Source organism: Etheostoma spectabile, chromosome 1, assembly GCF_008692095.1.
Source record: "Etheostoma spectabile isolate EspeVRDwgs_2016 chromosome 1, UIUC_Espe_1.0, whole genome shotgun sequence".
NCBI classification, from domain to species: Eukaryota; Metazoa; Chordata; class Actinopteri; order Perciformes; family Percidae; genus Etheostoma; species Etheostoma spectabile.
The window spans coordinates 1,254,597-1,279,535 of record NC_045733.1 but is presented as its reverse complement, the minus strand read 5'-3'; the positions used below and the strand labels follow the sequence as shown (position 1 = coordinate 1,279,535).

Here is a 24,939-nt window from a genome sequence, read left to right as displayed (position 1 = left end):
TTGGTGACATAGCTCACATATTGTGCTAGCTGTATGCTAAGGAAAGAGGGTCTCCCTCGGGTGCACACACACACACACACACACACACTTTTGGAAACACTTCAAGTCCTGTGACTGAATCTATAAATCATCTCAAGTCCAATTCACATTGTGTTGATCTCATTATAAACTTATATACTTATATACCGTAGTAAGTCATTAAGCATGTTAGTACTAACATGGTTCCTGAATCACTTAAAAGAAAAAAGGTAAGAAATTGACACCCAAGTTAAGTATTAAGACAAAAATAGAAAAAGCTAGAAAATGCATATAATGTCTACAATCTGCCTTGCACAAAGGTAAAACCATCAGGCCAGACTTAACATCCAAATCTAATAAAATCCCAATGGGTACTTTATACAATCAGTACTTTGTATTTCAAAGCACATGAACTGACACGTGGGGTTATAGTTACTATTTTTATTATTGTAGCAACTGAAGCCAAAATTCTCTGGCACACACACACACACTTGTTAAGTACTCCCATAGCTGATGTTTTGTACTACCTTCCAGCTCAAGCTACAGGGTCCTGCACATCTTACACATACAGTGAAAGGTAGATTAAACGTGCAACTTATTTTGTAGAATTGCATTATGTTTAGGAAAAAGAGCTCTTGACTGATGTAATATAGCTCAATGGCTTACAAATATACTAAAATATTATAGTTTAAGCGCCTAATTTTGTAGTTTTTTGACAAAGTTAACAGGAGAGAAACATGACTGAGAGTCTAGAGTCATGTTAGCACCTCTGTGAGGCTGTAGTGCTGTTTGTAAAGAAAATCTAACTCTTTGATAGATAAACCAAAGTACTGGACAAAATAAACTGTTGACCCAATGATGGTGCTAGATGAATAGGTAAGGGATCACCAAAGTCCACAGACCATGAATGTCTAGACCAAATTGTATTGTCAATCAAGCAAGTTGTCATGTCATGTGTGCAGTTGTGTTTAAAATAATAGCAGAGATAGGGGAAAAGGAGAGGGGAGAGGGGAAAACATAAAAAGAAGTGCAGAAAATTATAGGTTGCTCAGCCAAAATGATTTCAAATGCCTTGAAATGGCATCCAAAGCCTGAACCACAAGGGGAAAAACGGTGAACTACCATTCGAATGGATCGAAGAATAGCCAAAATGGCAAAGGCTCAACCAATGATCAGCTCCAGGAAAATCAAAGAAGACTTAAAGTTACATGTGAGTACTGTTACGATCAGAAGAAGGCTATGTGAAGTAAAGCTGTCAGCCAGAAGCCCCCAAAGTCCCGTTGCTGGAAAAAAAACGTACCAAATAGGTTGAAATTTGCCAAAGGAAACATTGACTGGCCAAAGGAGAAATGGCGCAACATTCTGTGGACTGATGAGAGCAAAATCGTTCTTTTTGGGTCTAGGGGCCACATACCGTTTGTCCAACAACCCACATGCACTGAATTCAAGCCACCGTACACTGTGAAGACACTGAAGCATGGTGGTGCAAAACTCATGTTATGGGGAGGTTTCTAATACTGTGATGTTGGGCCTATTTATCGCATACCAGGGATCATGGATCAGTTTTGATACATCAAAATACCTGAAAAGGTCATATTGTCTTATGCTGAAGAGGATAATGACCCAAATCACACTAGTAAGCGAGCAAGTCTTGGTTCCAGATAAATAAGATTGATGTTATGGAGTTGCCAGCCCAATCCCCGGACCTCAATCCCATAGAACACTTGTAGGGTGACATCAAAAATGCTCTTTCTGAGGCAAAACCCAGTAATGCAAAGGAAGTGAATGTAGTTCAATCATCCTGGGCTGGAGTACCTGTTCACAGGTGCCTGAAGTTTGTCAACTCCATGCAACATAGATGTGAAGCAACTCTCAGAAATAATGGTTTTCCAACTAAATATTAGTGCAGTGATTCAAATTAAGCAAACCCTTGAGACATTTTCAGTTTATACAGTAAATGTTTCTAAAGAAAAATGCAAATACTATTTTTTGAACAGCCTAATATTCCTTTTTCTTCACTTTCTGTAAAGGTAACAAAAACTTGATCATGTTTTGATTTTAATTGAATGTGCAGTGTTCCCAAAGCATTGATATTATGGAATTAAAATAATTTAGAGCATTATGCACTTTTTTTTAAACACTCTATTATTTTAAACACAACTGTACATCAGTTCTCCAAGGTACACATGGCACAAAGACACACATCCCACCATACCCAGCTGCCTAATAGCAACCTTGCTTCTGCAACACATTGTACAAAGCTCCAGCTGTTAACGTCTTGTCCCAGTTTCCATTTTTACACTCGAAACATTATCTTCTTCTTGTCCTTGCACTTATTTACTCAAATCCAGAACAATGTAGACATGATATTTGTTGGCTGCTATTCCTGGCTCTTTGGCATGACACTGTACACACTCATCTCTACATTAACACCCCTAAACACACATGCACGCACGCACGCACGCACACACAAACACACACAGCTCTGGTGTCAACAGAAGTATCAGGGAGCAGTGATTTAAAGTAGGAGAATGGAGAACATTCAAAAGTGTCAGAACATCTTGTTGACCTTTTGGTATCTACTGTTTATTAAAAGAACGTGCGTGGTTCAATTCAGCTGGGGATTTTTAATGCAGTACCAGTATTTCTTTTTTGTCTTGATTTTATTTTAATAAAAGACTAAAATCCAAGAAAGAATTTTAATAATTTGAATCCAATGGCTATTAGATGTGGCATCAGCAGATCATTTATCAGATACGCACAGAATCATCCTTTTACTGTCACTTTGCTTTAATAGCATTCATAGTCGTAGAAACAATGGAGAACCGGCAGGGTTATGAGTAAAATGCAGCGATGAGTGAAAGGGCGCATCAGCAGAAAGTCTTAAGAACACTGTTATGAAAAATAAAATATATATATAATATATACATATATGTCCTGTTAGAGGAAATGTGTATACACAGTCTGTGTGTGTACACATACTCCAGGATACTCTGCAACTTCTGCCCTTTTTTTTTTTTTTTGGAATGGGTGTGCTTGAGACAGCAGCCGAAGGTGGGTCAAGTAAGGCTTCTCTGGCAGTGCTTTTCAACATAATATCATAACTTACATTACAAAGACCTTTAATTCTTTAAATCATTTTGTACAGTCCATATGCAACAGAACCTCTCAGATTGAGTCAGAGAATAGATCTCTAGACCAATCACATGCCTCGTTGTCATCATCAAGGAGGTAACAATTAGATCTAACCAGACTACCCTCATTTACCGTCTTACTGTCACAATTTCCTGTGTGTGCAGCCCGACCTCTCTGTGATGATGTGAGAGTGTGATCCAACCGATTTATTTTACAATCAACTCCATCTCCCTGCTTCCCTTCACAAGAATAACCCAAATTTCTGCTGCTGGTATCAGTCTGCCTTCTTCTTCTTCGGATCTTCGCACTCAGTTGTGTTTTAGCAGCAGGAGTTGGAGGAACAATTAATGCATCGTCCTCATAATCATAGACAGTCACATCACAATCACTTGAGTCACCTTTGTGGTTGGTCTTTCCCGTTGACTCTGTGTTTAGAGTCCCTCTCTGGACCATAGGGTGCTGCTGAGCCAGCAGATGGCTTTTATGCTTGTCTGGTTTCCAGGCAGTCATCCTCCACATCACGTTTTCTTTTGTAGACTCTCTGCCACACTGGATCAGCTGGTTTGACCTGACACAGTTTAATTTACAAAGAGAAGAAGTGGTTCTGGCTGTCTTTTTACCGTCTAATTCAGGGAGATTTCCTGTTCTGTAAGAGGAGACGGGCGGCCCCGTCACAACAGCTACTTTTACAACAGGGGTGGACTGAGAGTAAGGGATGAAGTCAAGCTCTTGTGTGCCTGATGAAATTAAACTGTATCTTTTAATGCATTTATACCTTTTCAGTTTCTGTTTGTCTGGGGTTGAAGGTGTACCATTTTTACTCCTCAGGTGCTGTATGTTTAGTTCGGAAAGTAGCGGGCAAGCTTCTGTGGCCGTCCTGAAAGTCTCTGCATGGGTGTTGAGCTGGTTTGTGTTCATATCGATTATGAGTGAGTTACTGAATAGGTCTGCTGAACAATTGTAGGTATCCCCTTCAAGCTGCTCTTCCTCCTCATTTTCAAAAGACAGAGAACTAGCTTTCTCATCCTCCTGATTACACTCATGGGAACACTTGTTTCTGGCTTGACTCATGCTTGCAAATCCAACAGGGTTCTTATGTACCTGGTCAGAGAAATCATTACCATTCGGTGCAGGTGTATTGGCGATATCCAGTAATAACTGTGAGTGGCTGTCTGTTAGCTGCGTGTTACTTTGACAAGCAGAAGTTGATTTATGTGATATGTTCTTGTCTTGTGAACCGATTTCCAGGTAGGTTCTTGAGGTTTCTTCTTGATATTGCACATTTAGATGTGGCTCTGTTTCACCAACAATGTCAAAACCTTTGTTTTCCTCACACAAAAATTCTGTAAGACTCTCAGAGAAAGGCAAATCTTCCCAAACCAAAGAGCTTGACAAAAATGCTTTGGTGAGTTGTCTGGTAGAAAACCCTTTGGGGCTGTTGTGGCCAGGTGACGGAGGACTGAACCAAGTGTTCAGTGTGGGGGTGTTTCCAACAGCTTTCTCAATAGATGAGTATGTGTATTTGGCAAACGGTGGACTACTGGAAGAACCGCACTCTAAAGAAAGAAGTGGTGACATTGTTCTCTCCTCTGTGACCTGATGGTTCTCCAAGTAGCCTCTCTGTGCATGATCTGGTGTTTTGTTGTTGTCTGTCTGCCTTCTGTTCTCATCTCCACTGTCCTGGGTACTGTAGCCTTCCTCCTGCTCTGCCGATGAAGTAACTAGTCCTAGTGACTGTTGCCACGGAGGGGTGGGAGTAAGGGTGCCGTCCTGGTTCTGTGAACTAAGATGTAAAAAAAAAAGCAACTGTCACAAAATGCAATTTATCAAGGGAAACCACCTGACACCTGACTGATTTTTTTTACATTTAATTTGAATTTCTTCCCCTTCAAAAATACACTTTAAAGTGAGGAAAAACTGTTCGAGGCACAGTTACAATTCTTATGGGCCCACTAGTCAAACTAGCTTGTAAGAATTTTTGTTGTTTTTACTTTGATTTTAGATTAAGTCAGTCTCACTTATTCCCAATTATTTGTTTCTGGCCCCTACAGGGTTTGCCCTTGATATAAAATACTATGGGTGTCACGATTTTCCAGTGAGTTATATCGACAATGTTCGCAATGTCAACAAAAAAAAGCCACAGTTTGCTAGCTATGTGCGTGTACTATATATTCTATGTTTAACATTTCACATTAGCCTAGCAGCTAGCGGATATTCCTTCTGTTTATAGCAATAAAAAATTGAAATGTAATCGGATCGAGCATTTGGAGAATCGTGACACGCCTATAAAATACTAAAAATGATCAAATAGAAAGCAACAGTTACCAGTAGCCTCTTACTATCATTACCTTTGCGGGGACTGGGAAAGAAGACCTGAGGCAGAAAGTGTGGCATTATTAAAGCTGCTGGCTGGAAAACGGCGAGGAATCAGCAGCAGGTTTGGTGCTGGGGGTCTAGAGGTTTTGCTGGGATCAGTGGATTCAAGTTCATATTCTGCAGCTTTCTGAAGAAGGATCCGATAATAACTGACGACTGTGCAGCCTCCCAGGCCTGCAGCTTTGGGGAGAATCATCTGAGTGGCAATAAAGTGGACCGCTTCTTTACTGTTGGGGCCATTTACAGCAGGTCCTCCTAACCAAGGCTCACTTTCTGTCTTGGTTACCTGAAGAACACAGACAAGACCAGAGAGCAAGCAGCCTGAATATAAATTCAAAGCACATATTTTGGACATGTTGTTCAAATATGTATGATTATAGCCCGACCTATGCTGTATTTTTGAGGCCAAGACTGATATCAACATTTGTGTTTAAAACAATCTAATAACATCAAATAAAGACATAACCCTTAGATTTGGGTTTAGCCATACTAGCAGCCCAGAATGGGATCGCAATGTTGGTCTTTTGGCTGGTCGGTCCACCACTTTGGTCCAGACTGAAATATCTCAATAACTACTTGCCATTAAATTCTGTAAAGGCATTCATGGTTCCCATAAGAATAATCCAACTAACTTTTGTGATCCTTTGACGTTTCCTATTATGCCCCCAATAATAAAAGTTTTAACGTAATCTGTGAAATAACTCAATATTTAATGGATGGATTGGCACGAAGATTTTGTACAGGCATTCATGGTGTCCAGAGGAATAATCATAATGACTTTGTTGCTCCCCTGACTTTTCCTCTCATTTGTGTTTTTTAGTGAAATTACTCGACAACTGATTGATGAATTTGGTAGAGATGTCCATATTCCCATCAGAATGAACTGTAATCACTAAGGTTGAACCTTTAAAATCTTTCCAACACCAGCAAAACTAATACCCATCATCATAAGACTTCCTATTAGCCTTAGTGGCACTATTATATTTTAGCTGCAAAACATCAGCATGTTAGCATGGCGACATAGCTTAGCATTTAACTCAAAGCACTGCTGTGCAAACTTACAGCCTCACAGAGCCGTTCGCGAGCATGGTTGTACTTTTTTTGTTTGTTAATTAATGGTCAACATATACAGAGATACAGATACAACTGTAATAAACCAAGTAAAGAGAATGTACCTTAATACCAAAGATGAAATGTCTGCCAATAAAACAGTCCTCGACAGCCTTCACCAACAATGTGGATCTGGTTGATGCACCATCTAAGTTCTCCACCAACCTACAACATTACAGACACAGCAGAAATACACACTGCTTTTCACTTGACAGGCAAAGAGAGAAAACATTGATCACAAGATGAGCTTTTTAAATGTGCAACATTAAACGCAAGTAAAAAAATAAAGCTAACTTGTGTATTCCTTCTGACCACCATGGGGTTAAGCACAGGGTTTTATAGCAGAGTTTCATCCATTCACATGGCACAAAAACCTCCAATAACATCATAATAACTTAATACACTAGATAAAAACATTAACTTCAAGGAAAAAAATGATCAGCTGTACTGTTTCACACTGCAAATGCCAGATAGTTAACACTGATGGTGTTGTTTAGGCCACCGTTTACTAACTGTTATACAGGATGTGTCAAGACCTAAGTAACTTACTTCAATCCCTTAACCTTTTCCAGAGTGTTGGAAATTTCAGCTTATGAACTCATGCTATGTAAACTGAAACAGTTAAATACACCTTCAGTAAGACAGGAACTTCAGAGAGTTGGGATGGCACGGCAAGTTAACACATCATGGTTAAACTGTACTGCCTGTCTAATGCTCTCCTCAATTGGAATTCATTAAATGCTCCTTTGTAAGTCATCAAAGTCTCGCAAACCTTCTTCATGTACAGTGGCTTGCATGTTTAGATTAGATTAGATGATACTTTATTCATCCCACAACGGGGAAATTCCTTTGTTACAGCAGCAATTCTCTACAATGAAAGCAAAAACAAACAAAAAAGTAAACACAAAAGAAAAAAAGGTAAACAATAGACAATGTGCAGAAGGGTAGACTGAAGCAAAGTAAGGTAAGATAAAGTGAAGTGGCGTCACATGTGATAATGCGAAAGCAGGTAAACCATAATATAAGTTATATTCACCTGTGACCATAAATAATATTGAAAAAGTAAGTACTTGTAATGGAAAAATATAAATACAGATAAAGTTATACAGAGTGTGTGGATTAAGTGAAAAACAGGAACAGAAACTACAACATTATCAGGTAGTGCAGGTTTTGTAGAGTCTGACAGCGGCTGGGATGAATGACCTGCGGTACCTCTCCTTCTTACACCGTGGGTGTATCAGTCTGCTGCTGAAGGAGCACCTCAGGGACCCCACAGTGTCATGTAGGGGGTGAGAGGTGTTGTCCATGATGGATGTCAGCTTAGCTAACATCCTCCTCTCCCCTACTTTCTCTATGGGGTCCAGAGGACAGTCCAGGACAGACTGTCATACCCATGCTAAAGTTGACTAAAAAGAGGAATAAAAAAAAATCCTCTTTTGGAATTTGATCTTAATGCCTTAACTAAAAAAAAAAAAAAAAAATACAACCTTTAAATACACCAATTTCTTTTTGAATGACTAATGTATCGCAAAATAAATAGATGTTTTTCCTTAAAATACAAGGGCATAAGTATACACACCCCTATGTTAAATAGCAGAATAACCCGACATCATCTCTAGGTATGGTGAAGGGTATGTGATGATGGGGGGTTAGTTTAATTCCAAAGGTCAAGGGAACTTCATCAGGGAGCATGGTATCCTGGATCCATGAAATAACTGGCCTTTAAAAATAAAGATCTGCCTGCCTCTATGGGAATTTAACATATGGGTGTGTACTTATGCCCCCTGTATTTTAAGGAGTCATTAGTCATTCATAAAGAAAATTGGTGTCCTTAAAGTTTGGATTTTTACTTTTCCAAAAGATGATTTTTTTTATTCCTCTTTTTAGTCAGGGGGAACCACACTACTACAATCCACACAGTGACTTGGTAAAAAATATAATGTCAGACAGTAAGGGACAACTTGGGTTTAATATGCAGTCTAAATTCTCAACACAGAGAATGCTGTGATGCTCCAAATACAGAGCATTTGCAAGATACCTTTAAATGGCCTGCAAACTTGAAATAATGTTGGCTGTTTATGCTACAATCAAGTGTCAAATTAAATCCTACCAAAAATAAATGATTTTCACACTATGTATACAAGACTGATGGACGTTGACAGATTAAGACATTGCAGAAATTTGGAGTTGCTTGAAAGATTATTTCTGTGCTTACCTCTGTAAACCACTTGCATGAATGCCAAAGAATGGGTTCAAGCAGGTTCCAAACACCGTAACTCCAAATATGCATTTGTCCCGGGCCACCCTTAGTGACAGACGATATCTGTAATCGACCTGTTCCCTCAGACAGCTCGAACCACACTTAGAGCATCTGCATCTGCGGTGGACAGACAGAGACGACACCATGTGTGAGTGAGTAAATGTGCATTGCAGGAACCAATTCATTTAATGTTTTAAGCTTATTCAGATACAGCCTTTATATAGTTAGCATACCTCTGAATGAACTTGTCTGTGAGACCTTATAAAGTAGGTACTGGTATTGCTTTAATTTAGCTCGGACAACTGTAAAGAGTAATCAGTCACAATAAAAGTTCTGACAATCCATTCCATGGAACCACTGTTTCTTCGTTTGTTGTTTGTGTTTTTACCTCGTCGTGTTCTGCTGTTCAACGTCAATCCTTGAGAAACAGCCTTTACAGCAAGGATAAAACACCCAGGCATCTCTCAGAGACAACACAACACAATCCACCAGAGCCCGTCTAACAGACATTTAATCTGTTAGGAGTAAGTTACTCTGAGACACGGACACTTGGCTGTTGCAGCTAACGTTAGCCGGATGCTAACTGAAACGTCTCACAACATAATTAACTAACTGTAACGGCAGCTTTAACACGAACAATTTTCAATGAAGCTAGAACCGAATATGGCTTAAACGCCTAAAAACACACACACATACAACGTCAATTTCTAACTATCAACATATTTTTATCATCTTTTTAAAAGTGTTAAAATCCCTATTTGGTCCCTTCGCCACTACGTAGCCTACTTTTATTTTGCTTGTTTAGATTTGCTGGCGGTTGCAGAGCCAGCTTGAAGGAGCATTATTGCCACCTACTGGACTGGATGTGGAACATTAGATTGACAGGATGGAATTCTCTGAGCTACTTTACAGTAATATAAAAATACTATAGGCCTACGTGTGTGTGCATGTATTTCACTTAGGCCTACTTATAGAGAGAGCAGAACTATTATTAAAATGGACACAGGATAAGAACCTGGCAATTTCTAGATCTATTTCATATCTATTTTAATGTCTTTTTGTGTCTGTAAGTGTAAGATTTTATATTAGGCGTAGATGTTTCTGGAAAACCGTTCGCCACCTCAGGAGGGGGAAGCTGGGAATCATCTAAGCTGTGGATAGTCAGGATGGGACGTTGTTGACCTCAACTGAGGAGGTTATAGGGCGGTGGAAGGAACACTTTGAGGAACTCCTAAATCCAGCTAATACGCCCTCTATGGTAGAGGCAGAGCTGGAGAATGATGGGGGATTTTCGTCAATTTCCCTGGTGGAAGTCGCTGAGGTAGTCAAACAACTCCACAGCGGCAAAGCCCCAGGGATGGATGAGATCCGTCCAGAAATTCTGAAAGCTCTGTGTGTGGAGGGTCTGTCTTGGTTGACACGCCTCTTCAACATAGCGTGGAAGTCTGGGACGGTGCCTAAGGAGTGGCAGACCGGGGTGGTGGTTCCCCTCTGTAAAAAGGAGGACCAGTGGGTGTGTGCCAAGTACAGGGGTATCGCTTCTCAGCCTTCCTGTTAAAGTCTACTCCAAGGTGCTGGAAAAGAGGGTTTGGCCAATAGTTGAACATATAACTATAATTCTGCTTCGACCTGCTGGTCTAAAAAGAAATATGCCAACCGACTGTCGACTCTCACTGTTGCCAAAGTTAGGCCAGTTAGTTGCCAGTAGCCTATTCAGTTCACATACACCCAGTATAAGACGTTGGCTATGTATAATTTAAATAAATGACCTGAGCATCTTGTGTAAATTCATCTCTAGCCTATATTTCTAATTCCATGAATAATTTTGCTGATCTAACTAACTTATTTCTCTATGATTCAAGTAGGCTATAAATTGAGTGAAATGTATTGTAATCGATATGGCCCAGCTTTTACACTTGTGTGCGCAAATTCACATTTAAAAATATATATATAGGCTACAGTATTTGGGTAGTCTTATTTGGTTGGTTCTTTAACAGTAGGACTTGTGATTTTTTTCTTCTACTCTTTGAGGAAATGGGAGTAGGACACACCTCCCCTGAATTGGTGGCGCAACATATCCAGTAACCGCTTTCCATTTCAGGAAGACTGTGAGACAAGGCACGCAGCCAACTAAACGTTCACTTTCCCACGAAATGGTTCGGACCTGATGAACTGGATTGTTTTCAAAGGATAAGAAGAATACATCGTTTAAGCATGGAGTTAAAGTGGTAAAGAGTCTTGGAAAGTGTTTTTGTTCCTTAGATGATCAAATACGTCGCATTAAATGGCCTAAAGAAAATCTGCTGTTTGCTTTCAGGCCAGTTCGCGATAGGATATCCTTAGTCCTTCTTATTTTGGTGACTATTTCAACAGGTCTTTATGGTACGTAAAGTGGACACGTATACAGCTTTTTTATATATATATGCATTAACTCTTTCTCACGATTAATCTTTGTGTAATATGCGTTTCAGGCCAAAATCTTGACTGTACGAACGACTATGACTCACTGGTGTTTTGCCACTTTGAAGCGCAAAACTGCTCTGAATACAAGTTGACTTTCCTGAGCACCAGTGGAGATGGGTAACGTGTTGTTTTTATTGTTTTACTTATTTTACATAGCCTATGGTTTACCGCAGAACCAGTAAATTGGTAAAATTGTATATTTATGAGCTTAGTTTTGGCTGATTTCACTCCAATGATCGAGTCAGTTGATTGTTTTCATATAATATTGGAAAACAATCAACTGACTCGATTTCATATTATGTAAGCCTATAAATTTAAATTATATTAGCCTATAGTTTTTTCCCAAACTATGTTTCCAAAACACCTACTCAATGCTTTCAGATCATACACACAGCCAGTCAATAACTAAACACTACAGAGCATTCATTAGACATTACCTCAAAACATTGACAACACAGTGTCAAAGGCATGTAGTTACAGAAAAAAATGTTTACAGTATTTTATATAGTAAACACGTTTTGCAATGAAAACTTACAGCAGGCCTTAGTATATCATAACTTGTACAGTGAATATCTTGTACACTGCAAGTTGTGCAAGTAATACAATACTGAATGTCTGTATACTGTATTACTGTAGGCATTTGCCCATCAATACTGTAGTACAACTGAAAAAGGCCAAAAAAACAGAAAACAAAATGAAAAGCACATGACGGTAGGCTACACTAAAAAATATTGTGAAACCGCAAAATCAAACATCAACCTTCAATGAATGAGGAAATTTATTTCAGAAATATCAAAATTGAACCAAACAAAACATCAAAGAAATGTACTACGACAAATGGTTGTTTAGTGTTTTATTAATCATAAATACCTTAGTATTAAATTGTCTATAAAATCAACTAAAATGTATTTAAAATATTTAGAGCATGATGCATGTTATCTTGTATTCCACAGGGAGAAGCATAGCAATTTTACACAGTGTCACACCGCACAGTGTTGCTCTGTCCACAATGAGATACTTGTTATAGGGGAGTCTTTTTTAGCCAAAGTTTGGAAAGGAGACGATATCATGGAGACCAAAACCATCAACATCAGAGACAGCAGTAAGTTGACTTCTTTTAAATATAAGTCTATTGATCTGATCCAGATCCAGAATAACAGTGAATGGATGTACAACTGGATGGAAGTTAGGAAACAATCCCCTTACTTCTCTTATCTCTGTTCTTCTACAGTAAAGCCCAAAACCCCAACAATTGTCTCAGTGAATGAATCTAATGGGAATTTTCATGTCAAGTGGAAGAAGAACGTGAAGAAAAGTTTAAGAGATAACTTGACTGCTAATGTGACTTACCATAAAAAAGGAGGAGCAAAAACCGTAAGAGCAATGCCAAATGCACTTTATAACACTAAAAGACAACATTCCGTAGAGATGATTTAGTCATGGGCATTTACGTGTGTCAGCTTCCTTCTTTAGAAAGGAAATGATTGCCAAGCCATCTTTTTAATAATTCTTGTTTCTCCATACCAGGTGTCTGCTCTTGTCAAACCAACTCCTGACGAATTTAGTCGATATGAAATACTTGGTCAAGACTTGGAACCAAGTACGACATATGTGGTCAGCGTGAAAAGCCACATAGACTTGAGTGAACACGTCAGTGACAGTAGCGAAGAGTGGGAATTCACAACCCGTAAGTTATGCTATGCAACCACACAGCAACTGATCTTTATCTGTGTTGCTACATTGATTTAGTTGTTGTGGCACACCACACCTAACTCACTGATGTGGGCTTTCACAGACTGTGAGGTACGCTGAAAAGAGCGTCTTTCCTTAAACTGGGAGTGTAAGCAATTTTTTTTTTAACTGGTGGTACATGACCAGAGAAAGCTGAGAAAAGAAGCTGTGATATTCCCTTTCTCTCAAAAGGTAGAAAAGTAACAGAATCTTGGTTTATATTTGATCAGCACTGCCTAGTTTTACCATTTTATCTGAGTTCTTAAAGCCTCGGTTTTCTCAATACAGGGAACAGTATGAGCCCACTTCCTGTTCCCAAACTTCCATATTAGTGCCAAATGGTGCAGTTTTTGAAAACACTCTTGCAGGTTTTGCTTCATGTGGCGGATTTTTGCTGGCTGATGAGTAGGGAGATCTGTACAAAGTTGGTTGAAAATTTGCAAAATATCCCTTTAAGACAAAGGTTGCAGATAAGGATCACAACAGTTTTATAGTTATAACTGCCATGCAGTGTTTTGTCATGGATCTATCTTCTCCCTCTCTCGTCTTTCTCTCTGTGTTGCTCCACTATTACAGGCACACCCATTGCTTCACCCTTGACGCCGTTTTATGCTTCTGCGTTGAATCAACAGCGTACCCCCGCAGAAGCATAAAATGTCCTTTAGGGACCTCCCTCTCCACCCACATTCTCTAATAGCCAGTGAACATATTATGGTGTTATGCTCTACCATTTTCCTGTTCACCCAAGTCACTGTAAAGTCTAAGTCTTCTTTCAGCGGAACTGAACTGTTACACATTACACTAGCCAGGTGCAGATCTACAAGCATACATCATGCACTTCTCTCTAGTTTATCTCTCTACTGCATGTAATATATTCAAAAATGGAGTAATTTTCAAACTTACTTTATACATGTTACTTTACAGCCATGTCCTCCACTGTCCTGGCCTTGGCTATCATCATTAGCCTCAGTTTTGCTGCAATCATCCTCAGCGCGGCTGTAAATAGCTGTTATGTAAAGTAAGTCATGCAGATGTTTTTTGTGTCGTTTCTCTGTTAGTGAATCATATGAAAGGCTTTCCCCCCAAATAATGTAACTCCTGTGTTGTGTTTATGTGTCATGTGTGTATCTGTTGTTGATTTATCTGTGCAATTGATTTTAGGCTCAACACAAAATGGAGGGACACAGTTGCCAAATGTCCAAATCCTAAACTTCTTATTATGCATCCAGGCAAGGAAGAGGTGAGTCGCCTGGTGATACTTATTTGGCATTTTTCAGCAATAGTCATTCAATGCATTTACATTCTGTAAATCCTTCTCTATATAGTAGATTCCAATTGCCTTAACATGCATGAGTGTTTCACAGGATTCACAATACAGCATGTAATCCAGCATCACTAACATTTTATTTAAAAAAAAACTATGTGTCCTATAAAATAAGGTTGCAGATGCATTTATTACCAACTTACTTTTATTAAAACAAAGCAAGTTTGTTTGGCTGCATTATGTACAGATACACCAGTTCGTCCTGTTGAGTTTGTGACATAGCTGCTGCACAACAGGCGATAATGAATTACTAACAAGCAATTGCGGTTACCACCATTAACCATAGGTGTCAACTTACCAACCAGGAATACCATCATAATCATTTTAACTTTAAACTTCACCAGATACGTTCACAAACATGTTGATTTGAAAACAATAATTAATATGTTTAATAAATAGTTGTAAAATCTATTGGAAAATAACAGTTGACGCCTTTACTCGAAATGTTTCAAATTTTTTTATCCTCCTTGTTGCAGGTCTTGAAGCCTGTGCCACCCATCATCTCGTCTGTCTGTGTTGAGCCCCTTGTTCCAGATGACAGCAAATCATGGTTTGTGTGGCTGTACTACTACATGTAGTTACAGGATTTCTATGTAATTTTGTTGGCAGTTAAAGTAACCCATTTGTCGGTATTTAGGTCGAAGGGGTCCCTGGGAGACACTAGCAGTGGGAGCCTTCAGCAAAGCAGTGGAATCAGTACTGGCTCTTCTGGTTTCAGTTATGCTAATACAGAACCTTGTAACGTTAAAGCCTCTATTCGGGAAGCCCTTCTTAAAGCCCTCCCCAACATCAGCCCAATATCACATTTAATCACCAATCCATTTACAGAATTAAACCAAGACAGTGGTTTGCTCTCCTCTTCCTACAATCCTTGTGGTGTCAGAGCTGATGACATGAGTTTTGGATCATCTGGCTTTGAAAATAAAACCTACTCCATCCTCATTCCCAGCGGCCCACATCAGAATCTGACGGACAGCTCTGAGTTTCAGACGCACGCTGAAATGCTTTGTGACTCTCCATACCATCCTATTGTGGGTGACGTGACCTGTGTGGACCAGCACGCACCAGCTTGTCCGCGTGTTAATTTTCCACCTGTGGTTTTATCTCCAATGCCAACAGACATGTCATATCAGCAAAGCAATGCCAATTCTGGGGGATTTTCATATGCAGAAGATTCCAGTTTGTCCTCCGTCTCTAGTGGCACCAACACAATTGCGGTATGTGATCCTGTGTCCAGAGTCGAGGGCAGGTTGGAGAGCTTCGATGAGGCTGCCTGTGGTGCGACAAAACTACATGGAAAAACTGAAGGGGCAATTATTTGTGATGAAAACCCCTGCTACGGCATTGCCTCTGCAGGCTCACACAGCTTTCCTCCAGTGGATGACGGCTACCAGGCATTTCAGAATCTGGTGGAGCAGCCTGATACTTTGTTTTCAGAGGAGAAGTTTCTTAAGAAAGAGGAACGTTGGAACAGATACCCCGAGGAATCCTTCACCAAGCTGCCTCAAAGCTTCTTAAGCCCAGTTGTCCCAGGCTTTATTAACAATGTCCAGGGTGGCCAGTGTCTCTCTGAGTTCCTCTCTTTGATCCCTGCTCACCAGTCTATGCCACTAATCACAGACAGCGGCTATCATAGTGTGTAGTTCTGACGTTTTATTATGTGCAATTTCTGCTTCTTTAAATTATTGAGAAACATTGTTGAGAAATTTGGAAGACAAGAGAGGGAGAGAACAGGATGTGGCTGTGAACGGTGTTTACACTGTAACATGACTCAGGCTTAAAAGTCAATTAAACTTGGAAACAGCAGCAAACAATCTTACCTTAAGAGCCATTTAGAAGCTGTTCTTGATCTTTTCAGTTTGCCCTGTTGTCATGGATATCTTCCGAAGAAGATTAGGTAATCATGACCGAAAGCTTCAGAACAGTTAATAAATGGACTTTGCGTTGACATTGTTTTCTTAACTGTGACATGACTGTTTTAATAGCTCTCATGGTCATGGATACTTTGCAACTGTATGACTGCTTTTGATGCGAAACATCCATTAAGTTTGTACATAAAAACATTAATGTAAAATGTCTATCATAAACAGAGTGCACTTACGTAGCTTGGCATTGCCAGACTAATTCGCAAATGCGTTAGAGCACATGAAACATGAGCTCACAGATTCATCTGGTTTCCAGGCTAGAATGCACTTGCTTGAGTTTTAGAAGTGTGCTTGCTACAAATGCTTGAACAAAAAAGCTGCAGTCAGCTCCCATATTCATATCTCACTTATTATATTAAACTAAGGTCATTTGTTTTTTCCCATAGGAAATATGAATGTTGTGTAATACAATACAAATGTTGTATAAAGCTTGAAATCATGTCCAACCATTCAGTGAAATATGATTTAACAGAAGAGTCATTACTATTCATGTTATAGATTATTTCAGTCTTCAGGGGAGTTATCACAAGAAAAATGGCCTTTTAAGGAAAATTACATGTGAACTGACCAAGTGTCCACAATTCAGCAACATAATGAACTGGTGCAATTCAGGGTTGTGAAATTACTTCCTCATAGCTCTTCTCTGGAACTGCCGAGCCGCTTCCACAGAAACACATGTCACATTTGAACAGTAGCAGCAAAGACGTGCACTCAAAGGAACTCATTTCACTATATGCAAAGAAATGGCAGTATTCTGGGAATTTCTTTTCTAGAAAATATTTCAAATAAAGTTGTTTATTTCTTGAGTTGTGTTTGCTTCAAATGGACTATCCGGCTGAGTTTTTAATGTTTTAATGTAAAAACAAACAACATCCACTTCAATTACATTGTTATGACAGAAGACATCTTAGATATATCCGCAAACAACACAAAAACTAACAGCTAATTGCTAGATAGAGTGAGAAGACGTTTTTTTTTTAATGATTTGGATAAATGGCCCCTAAGTAGGAGTTTAAACTTGTTCCTTTATTGTGTCACTATAACAGAAAAACGCCAAGTAACGTCAACAAACTTAACATCTTTGGTGGGCAGAACTCCTGAAAGATTGCGTAAAGACTACTGACAAATGTGCAGTTGAAACTGGGTAAAGTGTCAACAATGGCAGAGTCATTTAATGGGGCGGGCAGAGAGGTGGGTCTTTTTAGAGTTAGGTATGTGAGTTGTCAGTTGGTGGAAAGTAAAGATAAATTGACATGACCACTAAAGATATTCTGTTAATATAAACATGAGTATTAACTTAAAACTGTGTAATATTATAATCTATATATGAAAAGATTATATTATATAATTTATTTGCATTCACATGCAATGCGTTATATGTTTGAATATATCCTTTTAGTATGATTAAACAATTTTAGAATAAGATGACATTGTGAATTGATCAATTGATTTCATAATTTAGAATTATAAGCAATGTGTCATTTTATAGAATATTCTCATGTATACTTTTACCATGAGAATGATGTAATACTGTTACAGGGTGTCTAAAATGAAGACAGTATCTTACAGTGGCTGTAGTGTTGACAGTCATACAGGGTGAGTTGTGAACAAATAATATACCATAGCACAGAGTGCATATTCATTTGCAATGCTCATTTGATAAGGTAACTGTGCACTGTGTATTGTGTCAAACTGCATGTTCAAAAAACATGGTTGTGAACAGTGTTAATAGGAGGCACGCAAGTTTAAAAGGGCATTCTTGCTGATAAGAGTATGATCTCTGTTTCCACCTGGTGGTCTCACATGAATAAGCTACACATCGTCACTGCTGCCACAGTAATTTCATGTGGAACCATGAAAACCCACATTGTCCCATCCTTTTTTTTAGCACTGACTTAAACCCACCAAGTCAGTTTGGACAGTTGTCAACTGTGAATCCACAGCTCAGTAGGTAGAATTTCAAGAGAAGCATGTTAAAACCTTTACAAGGACCAACAACGTTCCACTCCATCACATTCCACTTGTCATGAAAAGAACAACATACAGTATTTCCTGTAATTGGAGGAAGGCTATTGGAGGAGGAGAGTGATTGTCATAACTTTAAGATCTTCAATTGGAAGAATCCAGTGGGGGAGGAAGGGTGCCACGGAGTGACCTGTGATTAAATCTGAGCTCCTGAGAGATTTTCTGTTACTCTTGAAACTCCTGCGTGGCCGGTGACACGTCTCCCCCTGAACCTCGGACTGCAGAATGCAACAACCAGGCCGGCTGAGGCTGAGGCCATGGCTGGAGGAGCAGATTCAGTCTGGGAGGTATCCAGGAGTTAGCTGGCTGGACCAGGTAGACCCCCTCCATCTCCACCACATCCCACTAACGCATGCACACACCAAAGGTTCTGCTATTGACAACAATGTATTCACTGTTTTTTTCTTCTACAGCCAGCACGGATCTTTCAAATCCCATGGAAACATGCCGCTCGTCATGGATGGAGTATTGACCGAGATGCTACACTCTTCAGGAGTTGGGCCATGCACACTGGTAGGAACCCCACACCAAAACAAGTTGTTCCAGCTGCATGGTTGGTCCCCTATAGTCCATTCAGATTATTTCTTATTATCTTTTGTATTGATAGCTAATTTTCTATCAATCAAGGCATTTTGCCTGATACCTACTGTTACAGTCCTACATTTACACTTGCAAGCTGATGCTTTGATAAAGAGCAATAATTGAGGAAAACCACAACAATCTTATATGAGAACATTTTCATAATGTCAACACATATATAATTTATTAATCAATGCTAAATGTATTTGACTCTTTCACTGCAATGTGTTCACGTTTTAAACAGGAAGTTCAGTCACTTTTCTTTAACTCTTGCCTCACTTTGTATTTGTCATTAGCTTTTTACTGTCACAACGTCCCTGATTCTGGCCAGGGATCTTTCAATGAAGAATAGAGTGTATGGAGCTAGAATTGTTTCTTTATTACATGCAAGAAAAAAAAAAAGTATTCATACCAATAGCAAAAATGTAAATACAAAGATAGGCATCAGGTTGGAAAGGTTTTTAAGGTGCAGTGTTTGCACACATGCACAAAAAAAACACATATATCAATCAGTCATCTTTTTCCAAGTATGTTCACTTAGCTAGAAACTGGGATGATGGTATGAATGAGGTAAATCTAGAAATATGTGGACTGAAAACCATTCAATCATGTCTACTCTTCACTGGAAAGACTTCTACTAAGCAGTAAAACAGGCTTGCAGGTTAATCTTATCGGGATGGTTGAAATAATTTCCAAAATGCTGTTAAAATGGCTAAATGTTGCAGACACATTTTAACTCTAGATAACATTTAGAAACTTTGCTTTAATTCCAAAACATATTCAAGAAATGACATGTGGACTTTGGACTTTTCTCATGAATAAGGTCATCCTAAACCTAAAACCAATCTTTTTGGGGCACTTTTATGGAGCTAGAATTGTTTCTTTATTACATGTGAGAAAAAAAAAAGATCTGAGAGAAGAAAAAAAAGTTTGAGAGAAAGAATTATCACATTGAAAGCAAAAAACATTTTATGAGAGAAAAAAAATATTTGAGAGAAAAAGTTTTCATACCAATAGCAAAAAAATACTTTTTAAACTCTCATATATATATTTTTTGCTATCAGTGTGAAAAAATTCTCTCGAAAAAGTGTTTCTCTCAAAATGTAAAATCTCTCTCAAAATAATTTGTTTAACTCTCAAATATATATATTTTTTGCTATCAGTTTGACAAAAAAGCTCTCCAAAAATTGATTCATGTGTTTTTTTTGTGTGTGTGCAAACATTGCATTTTAAAAACCTTTCCAACCTGTTGCTGCCTATATTTGTATTTACATTTATACATGCACGATTCAAATCTCAAGACAAGTGAAACTCGCAATTGACTACATTTGATTTTTTTTTACCTTTTAATTATCTGTGTCAAATTACTGACTACCTGCTTATAGTAATTCCACAACATTAAAAAATGTGTGGAATACTTTGTGTCCAGAATCTATGAAACATGTACACTAAATTATAGTTATAATTTGTATGATATAGTACAATAAAAATAATAATAATTTGATAATCCTCTTCAAAATCTCATAGTTTTGCTCTGTTTGTAATCCCTTCTCATGTACGTTCTGATTACACACACACACACACACCACACACACACACACACACACACACACACACACACACACACACACACACACACACACCACACACACACACACATTGTCCAATCTTGGGAAAGTCACGCTTTGTGATTGTAGCTGCACATCACATCATGGGAAAGCTCCAGTTCAGTTGTTATGACTGTTGTGGGTGATCATATTGCTGTCAAAGTACAACAGGACAGCTTCTCACAAGATCTAGAAAAGACATATTCATCATTTGAATATGTAAAAGAGCACACTGTACAGAGTGTTGTATGTCCTAAAATTCAGCTCAATATTCAAGAAAACAATAAAAAAGTATTAATAATATAGTACACAGATTAGAGAATTCAACCACGAACTAAGCCTGAGGAAACTGACACAAAATTTGTAAAGGCTCGTCAAGTTGTACTGGCAGTGGGAGAGTGGAGCATGTGTGTAATAGAGCTGCTGCTACCTGCGCTCGCCCTTGTCTGCCTTGTCCTTGTTGAACGATCCATAGTCGATCTTTATAAGCTCCAGTGATTTCATTATTGAGGCTAGATATTAAATTCAGAGGACTGGCTGAGATCCAAATCACACCATGGTGCTAAATATGAGAACTAAACACACTGGATGGAGTCACACACTGGATGATAGATGGAAGCAACAGCACAGTTGTTACAGTGCTGTTTGAAGATAGTTGTGCGCAAGTCCTTGCTTCCCCATATCTCTACAATGGTGGCCACATTTATGGGCAATACACCCCTAAATACAACCGGTTTAAATTTACCAAGATTTTCCTATAACATGCATGGAAAATCCCCTAGTGGTTGAACTTCTCACCTTGCTGCAGTGATCCAACAGTGTACTCTAGGACACCATGACATCACTGTGTGGTTACAGGTGCAACATAGTTCACTTCTGACCACATCCCTGCCCCTGCAGCCTCTAAACACTTCCAGACAGATTTGAAGCTTGACAAGCTGATCCAATTACAGCATTCACAAATGTAGTGAAGGGTTTGGAAGTTAATTCCGTTGGAATTTGTAAATGCTTCCTTACATGTAGATCCGTTTCCTCCTCTCTGTCTTTTTATGCATATGAATCTGTGAGTTGATACTGTGTGTTTTATTTAATGTGTTTTTAATGTTTGCATGTATATTGTTTGAAACACCGTATCTGTATGCTGCCATTTTGACCATGGCTCCATTGAAAAAAAATGATAATCATAATAGTAATAAAACACCCAACCACAGCTACAGTATGTACCAGTGATGCTGTCTGTGGTCAGAGGTGAAACACACTTGAAACTTGCAGTTATTCCTCACTTGTTAGCCTGTTGCTACAGGAAGTTACTTTTTTAATTACATCCTGGAAAAATGTATTCAGTATTTAAACTTACTTCTGGTTTGAACTCTGATTTGCTTCTTCAGGTAGGCTGATTTGTCAACTAACACAACTAGAGCATCTTTCTGTCTTTGAACAGGGGGGGAACACTGATCCACTGATTTTCAATTTGTTTTTAACACATTGCATGATCATTCCCCATGCTGTTGGCTAGCACTACTGACAGCTGTGTGTGTGTGGGGTGGATGGAAGCGTGTATGTTCACATTTATGTGTGCTCATATGTTTGCTTCTGAGTGAAAATGTGTGGGGATTGTGTGTGTGTGTGTGTGTGTTTTTTTCTTGTTTTGTTGAATATTAATATGTGAGAAAGAGAGAAATGACTTTTTGTCTGCTGTCCTCTTGTGTGAAACCCGATAAAAAAGTGTCTTTCACACATAAAGCAATGCTTGTCTGTACACTTGTTCACTTCTTCAGGACGGTACCATCCAGGCAAAGACAAGCCAGATCCCAAGACATGGAAGGCAAATTTCCGCTGTGCCTTGAATTCTCTGTCTGACATCTGTGAGCTGCGGGAGCACAGCAGGAAGAGAGGCAGCAATGCCTACAGAGTCTACAGGATGATGCCCAGCACACAAACACACAGACGCAGGAGAGGTAAGACATGCCTTGAACATGTATTTATCAAACATATTCTGAATTCTTCTCTATTCTCAGTCAGATTGAATGTGACATTGCTTTCATGCCCCCCCCTCCCTCAGGGCTGAGGTTGATAAGCAGGCCTCGAGAAAGACAGGCGGGTTTAGTTGATGATACACACACAACACATGCTTGGCAACCCACAACAACAAGACCCATTTCAGCCACACCAGAGAAGGTGGAGACCCATGCAGAGGACATATTTGGTGACGCCCAAACGCATGGTGAGACGGCTGTTGTCAAAGCATTTTTTTTGTTTTTCTGTCTGTTGTCTAAAAGACTAAGAAGTAATGATGCTATTTATTGTTGTTCAGGTATGTGGGAGGCCAAACCAGAGGACCAGGAACAAAATGAGGCTGTATTTAAGGTATCACAACTTTTATGTGTGGTTTATCCTGTCATAGAGAGTCTCACACTGGCAGAAAGAAGGAAAAGTTCCCAGATGAAACTGCATCCTATTTGATTTAACCGTTTAGAGATCAGTAGCATGTTTCTGGGATGCAGTTTGGGTTCTGTAGGCAGTGCTCTTGATAACTGACTGACTGTTGATATTTTGTCTCGTGTAGTTGATGGACCACTTAAGCAACACTGACGTCTGGAACCTGACTGGGGAGCAGAGAGGATGGAGAACACACACACTGTGGGACCACTGGCAATGTACAACACTTTATATATATATATATATATATATATAATGTATATATTATTGTGAGAAGGGTTAAATAGATAGATTAATAGATTAAATAGTGGTTTTGTGCTCCTCAGGTGCTGGTGATGATAACCAATATTCTCTGCACACAGAGAACTACAGTGATCTGTTTGGTCCAAACTACATCAAGGAGCTTTCCGATTGGTCCACACATCAGCAAACACTGATGCCGTAGCTGTGTACTGAACGGCTCATCCTCATGCTCTTTGTGTTACACACACAGCTGTTCTTCCCTCAGGCTTTCTTGCTAACTTTCAGCTGATTTCCTCCCGCTGTCTGTCTGCTGAGCTGACCACTGAAAAAGGGGAAACAAGAGAGGGGGAACGGTCGGGCGGTCATCCTCTCTGCTGAGCATGCTGAGATGAAGATCCTGTTCCAAGCCAAGCTTTACCTCTGTCATCATCACTTCACTATGGTTCAGTGCCTCAAACTTACTGACATGACACCAAGCTCAGTGAAAACAGATCTCATTTCGCTTTAGCGCAGGATCGGTTATTGCTCTGCTGTTTCTCTGGGTTTTACTGGATGTTTAGCCAACATACAGTAAAGGAAGTGCAGAACACACAGGCATTACAGTTTGGCTTGTGTTTGTTTGTGTTGAGTTTAAAAGTCCACAGCACTACACAGTAAGCTGTAATCAACATGTATCTTTTTTGTCCTATATATGCAGTTTCTATACTTTTAGTTTTACCAATTTTTAAGACTTCTCACAGAGATACTCAAGTTGTATATTTTCATTGTTTGAGGCAGAACATGGTGCACTTTGTTTTGTATGATATTGTACAACCTGTTTTGTAATTTTAAATACTGTATGAATGGAATGCGTTAGCTTCAGAAGGTGGCTGTTTATCATTCAATAAAACCTATAACCAGCAGTGGATTTATTAAATTTGGCAGTCAGTGACCCACCGTCATTATTACGCTGCTGTATAATAATTCTCAACAGAATTGATGTGATGAATTTTAAAAAGCCAACCAATAATATGCCTTTATTGTTTATTGACATTCAAAGATAGGTGCATTTTAATATTTTAAGAAATACATTTTAAAAAGTAATTTGTTGTGAGGGCTTCACTATAAATACATATGTTGTAAGACTCACCCTGTGACTGTAAACAGACGTAGTACTAATAAAAGTAAAAATATAGCTCACATTTCCAAGTTCTTTAACGTTAGTGTATACCAAAATCTAATCGTTTAGTGTGATTAAAAGCTGCAGTAACATATAACAATATCCTTACTTTATTGATCATAACTGGAATATAGATTGTCACACTAGTTATTTGTGCTTGGTCACTTTACAGGCTTTTATCATGGTAGACATCTTGTTCTAGACAATTAGCACAGGTGGAAACAATAACACTAATTAGGACTCTGTCACTCTGAAGTGTCACTGTCTTCACATCTGGCCTTGAAAGTGGCCCACTTGCCTGTAATTTGTAATTATGAAAACAAATGTGCTCTTTTTTTCTCAGCATGATTTATTGTCTCATAAAAAAAGACCTGACATTTGTCATTAAATCCCCTAAAAGGCCTAAATAAAACCATCCAAAAAGCACCATGTCATGGGACCTTTAAGTACAATTTTTAGGTTCTTACTGTACTGAGTACTGTTAAGTGCTGTAATATTATTTCGTAGTATTTCTTTATCATGTTTTCTACTTTGAATCCACTATA

The 24,939-nt window shown here is 38.9% G+C and overlaps 3 protein-coding genes across 7 annotated transcripts; 2 read left to right on the top strand and 1 right to left on the bottom strand.

Moving 5' to 3' along the window:
* Positions 1-2,739: 2,739 nt before the first annotated feature.
* ddias (DNA damage-induced apoptosis suppressor) lies at positions 2,740-9,695 on the bottom strand. The gene is made up of 5 exons (XM_032522393.1): positions 9,288-9,695; positions 8,855-9,016; positions 6,705-6,804; positions 5,502-5,815; positions 2,740-4,936 (listed from the first exon to the last, which is right to left on the bottom strand). Exons 1-5 carry the CDS (start codon positions 9,407-9,409, stop codon positions 3,187-3,189), a joined length of 2,448 nt encoding a protein of 815 aa, XP_032378284.1. The 5' UTR covers positions 9,410-9,695; the 3' UTR covers positions 2,740-3,186.
* A 1,217-nt stretch (positions 9,696-10,912) lies between these two features.
* On the top strand, positions 10,913-17,148 carry LOC116693368 (uncharacterized). Of its 3 annotated transcripts, none has more exons than XR_004332908.1 (11): positions 10,913-11,127; positions 11,217-11,281; positions 11,371-11,479; positions 12,316-12,464; positions 12,594-12,734; positions 12,888-13,049; positions 14,018-14,111; positions 14,255-14,333; positions 14,894-14,967; positions 15,055-16,111; positions 16,144-17,148. XR_004332908.1 is itself a non-coding variant. In XM_032522304.1 (11 exons), exons 1-11 carry the CDS (start codon positions 11,114-11,116, stop codon positions 16,058-16,060), a joined length of 1,839 nt encoding a protein of 612 aa, XP_032378195.1. In that variant the 5' UTR covers positions 10,913-11,113; the 3' UTR covers positions 16,061-17,148. The 3 variants fall into 3 exon arrangements, 2 of the variants coding, with proteins under 2 accessions (XP_032378195.1, XP_032378187.1); XM_032522304.1 differs by having other exon boundaries at positions 15,055-15,676; positions 15,731-17,148; XM_032522296.1 differs by having other exon boundaries at positions 12,594-12,736; positions 12,890-13,049; positions 15,055-17,148.
* Positions 17,149-18,453: 1,305 nt separating this feature from the next.
* On the top strand, positions 18,454-24,740 carry LOC116693142 (interferon regulatory factor 2). Of its 3 annotated transcripts, none has more exons than XM_032521877.1 (7): positions 18,454-18,682; positions 18,781-18,880; positions 22,332-22,511; positions 22,616-22,759; positions 22,868-22,920; positions 23,120-23,210; positions 23,319-24,739. In XM_032521877.1, the coding sequence occupies exons 1-7, from the start codon at positions 18,593-18,595 to the stop codon at positions 23,435-23,437; spliced, it is 777 nt and encodes a 258-aa protein (XP_032377768.1). In that variant the 5' UTR covers positions 18,454-18,592; the 3' UTR covers positions 23,438-24,739. The 3 variants fall into 3 exon arrangements, with proteins under 3 accessions (XP_032377768.1, XP_032377759.1, XP_032377779.1); XM_032521868.1 differs by having other exon boundaries at positions 18,456-18,682; positions 22,616-22,777; positions 23,319-24,738; XM_032521888.1 differs by having other exon boundaries at positions 18,593-18,682; positions 18,781-18,920; positions 22,616-22,777; positions 23,319-24,740.
* Positions 24,741-24,939: the final 199 nt, after the last annotated feature.

Excerpts from the sequence above, each read along its gene's own strand:
- ddias (XM_032522393.1), bottom strand. The coding sequence starts at position 9,409 with ATGTCTGTTAGACGGGCTCTGGTGGATTGTGTTGTGTTGTCTCTGAGA. Across the intron at positions 9,017-9,287 it reads GAACAGCAGAACACGACGAG|ATGCAGATGCTCTAAGTGTG; the intron begins GTAAAAACACAA and ends TGTCCACCGCAG. Across the intron at positions 6,805-8,854 it reads CATGCAAGTGGTTTACAGAG|GTTGGTGGAGAACTTAGATG; the intron begins GTAAGCACAGAA and ends GTAATGTTGTAG.
- LOC116693368 (XM_032522296.1), top strand. Across the intron at positions 11,282-11,370 it reads TATTTCAACAGGTCTTTATG|GCCAAAATCTTGACTGTACG; the intron begins GTACGTAAAGTG and ends TATGCGTTTCAG. Across the intron at positions 12,737-12,889 it reads AAAAAGGAGGAGCAAAAACC|GTGTCTGCTCTTGTCAAACC; the intron begins GTAAGAGCAATG and ends TCTCCATACCAG.
- LOC116693142 (XM_032521868.1), top strand. The coding sequence starts at position 18,593 with ATGCAACAACCAGGCCGGCTGAGGCTGAGGCCATGGCTGGAGGAGCAG. Across the intron at positions 18,683-18,780 it reads GAGTTAGCTGGCTGGACCAG|CCAGCACGGATCTTTCAAAT; the intron begins GTAGACCCCCTC and ends TTTCTTCTACAG. Across the intron at positions 22,921-23,119 it reads AAAATGAGGCTGTATTTAAG|TTGATGGACCACTTAAGCAA; the intron begins GTATCACAACTT and ends TGTCTCGTGTAG.